The sequence below is a fragment of the Dendropsophus ebraccatus genome, chromosome 3 (genome assembly GCF_027789765.1).
Source record: "Dendropsophus ebraccatus isolate aDenEbr1 chromosome 3, aDenEbr1.pat, whole genome shotgun sequence".
NCBI classification, from domain to species: Eukaryota; Metazoa; Chordata; class Amphibia; order Anura; family Hylidae; genus Dendropsophus; species Dendropsophus ebraccatus.
The window spans coordinates 151,758,013-151,767,021 of NC_091456.1; the positions used below are offsets into that span (position 1 = coordinate 151,758,013).

Sequence of the window (9,009 nt, forward strand, 5' to 3'; positions counted from 1 at the left end):
AGAGACCTACACAGATCATGAAAACGGCAGTTCTTTATGTTGTAATCCTGCCCACAGAGAGCCCTGGCAGCATCGAGAGAAATGTGTGGCACAGACTTAGGTATTGGGCAAAATACCAAAAGTAAAAATCTATTGCTTTTCAGCTCTCAGTGCTCTTCCGGTGTACTCAGCGAACTCTTTCCATTGGCTCCATAGGTATGAATAAAGCCCCGGGTCATGTGCCGTACCCACGGCTCTATTCATTACAAAGAAGTTGGGGCCCTATACGGAGATCACAAGGAGGTACAGAGGTTGGACCACTTGCAATCTCGTTATTTTTTCCTGGACAACCTCTTTTAAGTTAAAAGGACAAAATATTTACAGTCAAGGAAATAAAGGGTCTTAGTCTTAACTGATTTAATCTTGGCTTTAATGGAAAAATCCAATAAATATTTTGAATGGCAATAATAGTCTGCTCTGGAAGCGGCCGTAGTCTTCTGAAATAAATAAATTAAAAAAGCATGTCAGATTCTATTATTGCATGAAACGGCATTTAAATACTAAATATAGTGTCGATATTACATACAAAATAGAAACATATGACTCAAATCTTCTCCATTTACGTCAGATAAATAAGTAATGTAGCAGGGGAACTGAGGAAGATTCTTGCTTTCAATGCACTTCTCGGAATATTATATAAAAGCATTTAATTAAGACAAACCAATGGGAAAACGTTATCTTACAAATGGCATAAATGCCACAGAATACAACAACTTAATGGCTAACAGAATCCCGTCTTATGCTCCTTATTACCGATTACTCCAGAGCTCCAATTGATTGCAGCATTTTCTCTAGCTCTCCACTGCCCTCTAGGGCTACTAGATCAGAACAGCCACCAATGCACTTTTCTCCAATGAATATCCGAGGGACCTTGAAATAAAAAATAAAGTCTTAGATAGCGTTGCCATTATCTAATTTCCTTATATTAATCTACTGTTATATCTGTTTTGCTAATTGTAATTTTTTTATTTAACTTTTAACCATAGACTCTGATTATATTAATAGGATATGCCATCCCCTTTTGTATGGTAAAAATCTAATAGCCGGTACACCTACTTATCCCTCCCAAAGCATCAAGGTTTGCAGTTCAACCAAATCCAATCAGACCCCGGTGATATATACAATGTGCAGTATCAGAACAAGACCAAAGGTCCAGACATCGATGGGGGTCTCAGGTCAGACCACCACCAATGGATCACTAAAGTAATGGAATCTACTTTTTTTTTTTTTTTGAGTTCAGGAAACAGTCTCAGGCTGAACATTTCCAGCAGCACTTTTCATTTTCACCCCCTGACAGTCATCTGAATAGGCTAAATAGCTGCGCTAGTAATTCCCTTTCCATTGCTTTTTATTTCCAGGATAGGAGCCCTGCTTCCTGCTGTTGCACCACATCAAACATGCTGACTCGTGACTGGAAGTCGCTTTCACTATTCCTTTCTATAGGATGCTCGCTGTCAGCACCATGCAAAAGACCAGTGACTTCCAGTCCACATGGCAGGCACTATGGGAATTAGCAAGGCCAACGTGCGGCCACATGACATAACAGTTTGCTTGTGAATAGTATTTTCTATTGTTTCATTGGTTACCTAAGGTCTCTTTAATGTGGCAGCATTTAGCCCAGTTATTTGTAATAGAACATGTATGTTAAAATTAGGGAAAAAAATATGGAAAAAGGTGCATAGTTTACACTAGCACAATATTGGAGTATTTCTGTGCTCATATTACATCTGTAAATCCTGGCCTGAGCACCAGTTTCATCATCCCAATGAACAGCATTGTAGGTCTTTGAGTTGTGAATGAGAAGGTAGCACAAATGTGCCATGTCCTGTCTGTCATACTGGTCTTAGGTCATTGTTCCCTCTTTATGTAATGGAATTGTCAAATATGAAAAAAAAAATTCAATAAAAAAAAAAAAAAAACCTTGTATACCAAGATACATTAAAGTTGTGTGGGAGGCATATGGACAGAGGTTGTAGTTATGATATAATGCCTTTAAGGGTAGCTTCACACGTACCGGATCCGCAGCGGATTTCACGCTGCGAGTTTGCGGTCTATGGGGTCACATACCCACAGCAGAATTTTCATTCCGCTGCAGATATGTGACCCGGCCCCTTTAACCCCCACATCCCGCAGCCCCAGCCCGGAGCATACATTACCTGCTTGGTGCCATGCCTATTTGAGGCTCCTGGCTACCCATGAGCCAATCAGTGCTGCCATCCCTCACACACAGCTGCGGCACCGAGCAGGTAATGTATGCTACGGGCGGCGGGATGCAGAGGGGGTTAAAGGGGCCAGGTCACATATCCGCATTATAGTAACTGTGTATAGCTGAGTGTAAGTGCAGGCACTTTATATCTGGTATGGAGAGGAAGGGAAACACAAGGGCTGACAGAGACTGCAGGGAGCATGAAGGAATGAGCAGGACATATGTGGGCACATACATGCAGCACTCTCTGTCTGGGGACTTCCTGGGTCAGAGTACAGTGCTGTTGACCACGCTATGCAGATCATATCCTCCCCCACTCCCCCTCCCATCCAGTACTGGGAGCTCTTAAACCAAAAGCAATGCTCTTAAACCAAGTTACAATTTAGAAAAACTGTGAGCTCTTCTTGCAATACCTCTGTATATAAGTGTAAAGGGTTGCCCACTTTATAGTAAAATTGCTCAGTGTACAGTATTAGTAAGTGTATTTACTGTATATACTGACAGCAGCTTCCTGTGTACCTCACATAATTAAAATCAGACTCCCCTCCTCCAGGATGTGCTCCCCTGCTCTGTGGTGATTCTGTCCATAAGATGGCTGACATGGAGGAGCATTTGACCATGCCCTGCCCTCTGTTTTCTCCATAGATATAAACAGGCTCATTGGTGGACACTGGGGGCAGGGCAGGGTCACATGCTCCTCCATGTCTGCCATCTTATGGACAGACTCACCACAGAGCAGGACAGCACAGCCTGGAGGAGGGGAGTCTGATTTTAGCTCTATGAGGCACACAGGGAGCTGCTGTCAGTAAGGGCAGTGAGTAAACTTACTAATACTGGACACTGACAATTTCACTATAAAGTGGCCAACACCCTTAACTAATATGTCAGCAAAAAATTCATAGTGTATCCCTGGATCATATATTATTCTATTGGTGACAGATCCAGCTGCCTCTGTAACAGCCTCTGTTTAATGTATACGCCTTAGAGCAACAGGCAGAAGAATAGAACTGAAAGTTCTTGTCTGCTGTTGTTTTAGCATTGATAACATAGTTACCTATAACTGTATATGGTCTCTGTGTATACAGCACTGTTCACATTAGCAACCAGGGCAACAGATGTATTGCTAAGGACCCCTTCACAAAAAAGAAAGAAAAATGATGGCTTCCTTAAGGCTATGTTCACACATAGTATTTCTGTCAGTCTTTTGGTCGTTTTTTTTTTTTTTAACTAAAACAGGAGTGGGTTGAAAACACAAAAATTGTGCAAATCTTTCTATTATAATTTTGACTTGTCAGTTCAACTCCTGATTTTGGTTGAAAAAATACTGACAGAAATACTGTGTGTGAACATAGCCTAAATCTGAGCTTATTAAATGGATATTCACATCTGGTAATGTTAGGTTAACCCTTTCTTAGAACTTGTGCTTTTGTTGCATTAGAGAATAATTAAATTAGACTTTACATAGCAGAATGTACACCCTTGATATTAACCTCTTAATGACCGCCAATATGCCTTTTTACTGCAGCCTGGTGGTCGTCGCATAGAGAGCAGCGCCAGGAGTTGAACCTGCACTATATGCAGTGTTTGTCAGCTCTATGTTACAGTTGACACCTGTCTACAATTACCGGTAGCAGACTTCAGTCCAATCCTGGTAATTTAACCCTAAGCATGCCACATTCAATATTCAATGCAGCCTGCACAGAGACCTTGCAGGTACCGGATCTGTCATGGCTCCAATCGGCACCCCTGCAGCAAGGAGGGGGGGCAGCCGAAGGGTAATACTTACCTTCTGGGGCAGTCCTGGCCTCTCTGTGGATAAAAGAGGAACTCCATATAAGGAAAATTTGTTTTCTATTAAAAGTACATTAAAAGTTATATAGATGTGTCTATACAATGTATTACTGTATCTGTACGGTTCTGCCACACTGGTAGCTGATAGAAATCCAGGAAGTGAAGAAAAATGGCCCCTGTGCCAATCCACATTGTCTCTCCCACCTTAGGAGACAAATCTTCCATGCCTCTGCCTCACATTGTGTGTGTTCTCTATGCACAAGCTGATGATGCAGACAGGGGGCAGGGCATGATGTCACAGGAGACTTGGCTGGATCCCCCAATCCCCTGAGTGATCCACCATCTCTGACCAGCCAGAAGCAGCTGCTGCAACTTCACTCTGCAAAACTCTGCAGTGAAATTAGGGCTATGTTCACACATGTTGGAGTTTCATTGCAGTACTGCGTATTCACAAAAATGATTCAGTAACACAAGTAAATGATGGGAAACGCAGAGAGGATCAGAGCCGACACTGCCAATCCCACCTGGACAAAAAACAAGGCATAAACAGTAAATCCCATGTAAGATAATATCAGATAAAGTCCTTATTGTGGGGCTCAACTTCAAAGATAAAAGATGCTTGACCATAATATGTGTGTGGAAATGAAAAGAAAAAAAATTAAAATGATATTTAAAAAGTTCTTTACTTTATTCTAATATCAGCATTACAGGTAGAGAATACAGCGTGCTGTGTGGTGTTACAGGTAGAGAATACAGCGTGCTGTGTGTTGTTACAGGTAGAGAATACAGCGTGCTGTGTGGTGTTACAGGTAGAGAATACAGCGTGCTGTGGGGTGTTACAGGTAGAAAATACAGCGTGCTGTGTGGTGTTACAGGTAGAGAATACAGCGTGCTGTGTGGTGTTACAGGCAGAGAATACAGTGTGCTGTGTGGTGTTACAGGTAGAGAATACAGGGTGCTGTGTGGTGTTACAGGCAGAGAATACAGTGTGCTGTGTGGTGTTACAGGCAGAGAATACAGCGTGGTGTTACAGGTAGAGAATACAGCATGCTGTGTGGTGTTACAGGTAGAGAATACAGTGTGCTGTGTGGTGTTACAGGCAGAGAATACAGCGTGCTGTGTGGTGTTACAGGTAGAGAATACAGGGTGCTGTCTAGTGTTACAGGTAGAGAATACAGTGTGCTGTGGGGTGTTACAGGTAGAAAATACAGCGTGCTGTGTGGTGTTACAGGCAGAGAATACAGCGTGCTGTGTGGTGTTACAGGTAGAGAATACAGTGTGCTGTGTGGTGTTACAGGCAGAGAATACAGCGTGCTGTGTGGTGTTACAGGTAGAGAATACAGGGTGCTGTCTAGTGTTACAGGTAGAGAATACAGTGTGCTGTGACAGGGAGAGAATACAGTGTGCTGTGTGGTGTTACAGGCAGAGAATACAGTGTGCTGTGTGGTGTTACAGGCAGAGAATACAGCGTGCTGTGTGGTGTTACAGGTAGAGAATACAGGGTGCTGTCTGGTGTTACAGGTAGAGAATACAGTGTGCTGTGTGGTGTTACAGGTAGAGAATACAGCGTGCTGTGTGGTGTTACAGGTAGAGAATACAGGGTGCTGTCTGGTGTTACAGGTAGAGAATACAGTGTGCTGTAAAGTACTGCAAATAATTCAGTAACACAATGAAACTGCAATGTGTGACAACCACCTAGATGTTCTGTAACAGATTTGGCCGGGGAATGGGCAGGGTGGAGGACTGTGATGAACAGCTGAGAGAAAGCATTGCATTCTGGAACCTGTAGTACTGTGTACAACTGATAAACCAGGAAATACAGAAACACAAAACAGAATAAAACCCTCCAAAACAAATGGATTTTTGGTAGTTTCAAAACTGGAATAGACAGGTAAGTGTAAGTAATGCTATTTGCTTCTGCAGAAGTTTCATTTTTTTACCTCTACCTGGAGTTCCCCTTTAGCTCTGCCTGAGACTCAATCAGCAGAGCACTAATATAACTAATTATTGCTATGCTTATGCATAGCATTGATCAATATATGCAATCTAATGATTGCACACTATAGTCCCCTAGGGCGACATAAAAAAGTAAAAAAAAAAAAAAAAAAAAGTTTTTAATTTACAAAAAAAAAAAAAAAAAAAAAAAACACACTTCCCTATTAACATTTTAAAGTAACCGTAAACAAAAAAACACATTTGATATCATCTGATATATTAAAATAAACTATTATTGATCCTGCACAGTGATTGTCGTAAAAGAAAAATAACACCAAACTCCAAAATCCCAATGTGAACAATGTAGGAGCAAACTGGCCAAGAATCTCTTACGGGAGAAGGGGTTAAAGACAACTGCAGAAAGAAATACATTGAGTTACATGTGAATGGGATTGAATTACATAAAGTCCTATAAGCGGTAAAACCAAGGTGTAATAATGTAATACCAAGAATATTAGCTTTGTTCTCTCTTTTGGCTCTGAAGCAAGGACACATCCCGCCTTATGCAATCCTTTGATGATATACTATCAGCATTGTGTATGATCCACATACAAGCACACACCCTTCCTAACAACTATGTACAGTGTATGCACCGGTTGACACCTAACTGGAAGTAAATGGCGGTGTAAATCGTCACCATACCTGCAAACCATGATTAGAATCAGCCCCGTCCTGAACTTATTTTAAATATTATACAGGAATAATTGATTATTTGCCCTTCGGTGAACTTACCGTTCTCTCTCCAGTGGTTTTTAAGAAGTGATCTTGCAGACAGTCCATTATATCCAGATCAGCAATATTAATGATTTCCAGATGTCCCGGCTTAAACCTATATTTTTGCAGAAGGCTTTTGGCTCTGACACAAAAGGGACATGAGCTCTTCACAAACATGGTCACTTTGGATGGAGAGATTTTGCTTTGGACAAAATTCTGAGCCATTGTTGGAGAAGGAGAAGCCCTTGTTAACAAGAGGTAGCAATGCAGAAGACTTGTCAATGAGGGGTAGATGGGCTGTGGAAGCCAGCCCAGGAGGAGGAGAGAGAGGCCTGGGGGAGGATGTGTTTGCTGCTCAGTTCATGTTCTTTTAACACTATCCTTTCCTCCTCCAGCTCAGCCTGTTAAACCACTTCCCCACAGCTCATGTAACATTGGAAATAAAAGTAACACAATGCAGATGTATTATTGCTAAGTCACTGCCTGCAGCGCTGACTAGTTACACAAAGTGTTATTTTGCATATCATTTTCCATGCACATATTTAACCTGGTTTGCATCAAAGCCATTGCTAAAAATACTGACAGTATGTGCTGCGAAACAATAAATTGCTGCATACACAATAATTTACCCATTTTCACATATGCTGGTTCTCATGAGGCTTGTGCCAAATACAGTGGAGCAGGACAAGAGGTTGATACAGTATTCCCTTTATACATGTACCTTAATAATCCACTTCTGGCTTTAATGAAACAAAACAAAAGAAAACTGCACATGTGATTTTATCCCGAGGGTGCATTCACACGTATAGGATCTGCAGCAGATTTGGTGGCGCAGATATTATTCTGTGTTCAGTTATTTAGTTACATTGATATCAAATCTGCAGAATGGGGGGCGCAGATACGCCGAAAACCTACTTCACCTTTCAGGTGGCGTAGGTTTTCGGCTGTGCGCACCGACGCGCACGGGATTTATGTAGAGGCACTCCGCCTCTACATAAATCTCCGTAGTGCCGGAGATGCGGGGACATTTATAAGTCTGGCTTAAAAAATGTCGGACTTAATAAATGTCCCCCTATGTGAATATACTCCGTCCGGGATTCCCTCTGACTGCAGTGCAATGTAAAATTTCTATTAATCGTTTTTTTTTTTTTAAAACGGATGGAAAAAACAGATTGCGAAAACGTAATGTGAACCCAGCCTGAGACTGGGTTGACATGGTGGTGCATTTTTGGAGCACATTAGGGTGTGTCTCATTGTTTTTAGTGAGAATATCAGCAAACAAAGTTCAATACACCCTTATACACTGCAGGTGCTACGTGTCAAATACCAGAGTCGCCTACTCCTGAATACCATGTGATACAAATTAATGCCCTGACACGACCATAGACCATTCTTCTTAGATTCTTTTAGTGAATATCAAAAAAGCAATACAAATATTTCTAACCTTTTGTGATAAAAAAAAGTCTGAATACCCACAAGTGTGAACACATTAAAGGGGCTCCGTCTTCATGCTCTGCAGGAGCGCTGGTGAAGTCCGTGTGTTCAGCAGTGAGAATATGCCGCAGGCAGGGCCGGCGTCAGCACCCGGCTAAGTAGGGCAAATGCCGGGGCCCACAGCTCCTCTAGGGGCCCACTCCCGTTTGTTACTACATTTTTTTTGTTAGTAAAAAAGAAAAAAAAGTGTAGTAACAAAGGGGACTGGGCCCCTAGAGGCTGCATGTGACAGTTAGGGGCCCACCGATCCATACTGGGGCCCCCGAGCACCTGTCTTCCATCACAAATCTTCCCTAGAGCCGAATAGGAAAGAGGACCTTTGAGTCTGAAGGACCTTTGATGATGTCACGGGTCATGTGATCGGACACATGACCTGAGGGCAGCAGGTAGGCTCTGCAAACTAAGTGTCCTGTATGTGCTGGTTCTTCTACTTGTTTTGTGTATAGAGGTCCTGCTGTAATATATCTATATCTATTACAGCAGGATATATATATATATATATATATATTACAGCAGGACCTCTATACACAAAACAACTAGATATCTGTATCTATCTATCTATCTATCTATCTCCTATCTATCTATCTATCTATCTATCTATCTATCTTCTATCTATCTATCTGTATCTATCTATCTATCTCCTATCTATCTCCTATCTATCTATCTATCTATCTATCTATCTTCTATCTATCTGTATCTATCTATCTATCTCCTATCTATCTATCTATCTATCTATCTATCTATCTATCTGTATCTATCTATCTATCTAT

At 41.6% G+C, this 9,009-nt stretch overlaps 1 protein-coding gene across 1 annotated transcript; it reads right to left on the bottom strand.

Annotated features, from left to right (window-relative positions):
* Positions 1 to 392: 392 nt before the first annotated feature.
* On the bottom strand, positions 393 to 7,068 carry GLRX (glutaredoxin). The gene is made up of 3 exons (XM_069964655.1): positions 6,764 to 7,068; positions 793 to 909; positions 393 to 476 (listed from the first exon to the last, which is right to left on the bottom strand). Exons 1-2 carry the CDS (start codon positions 6,968 to 6,970, stop codon positions 796 to 798), a joined length of 321 nt encoding a protein of 106 aa, XP_069820756.1. The 5' UTR covers positions 6,971 to 7,068; the 3' UTR covers positions 393 to 476; positions 793 to 795.
* Between the last annotated feature and the right edge of the window lie 1,941 nt (positions 7,069 to 9,009).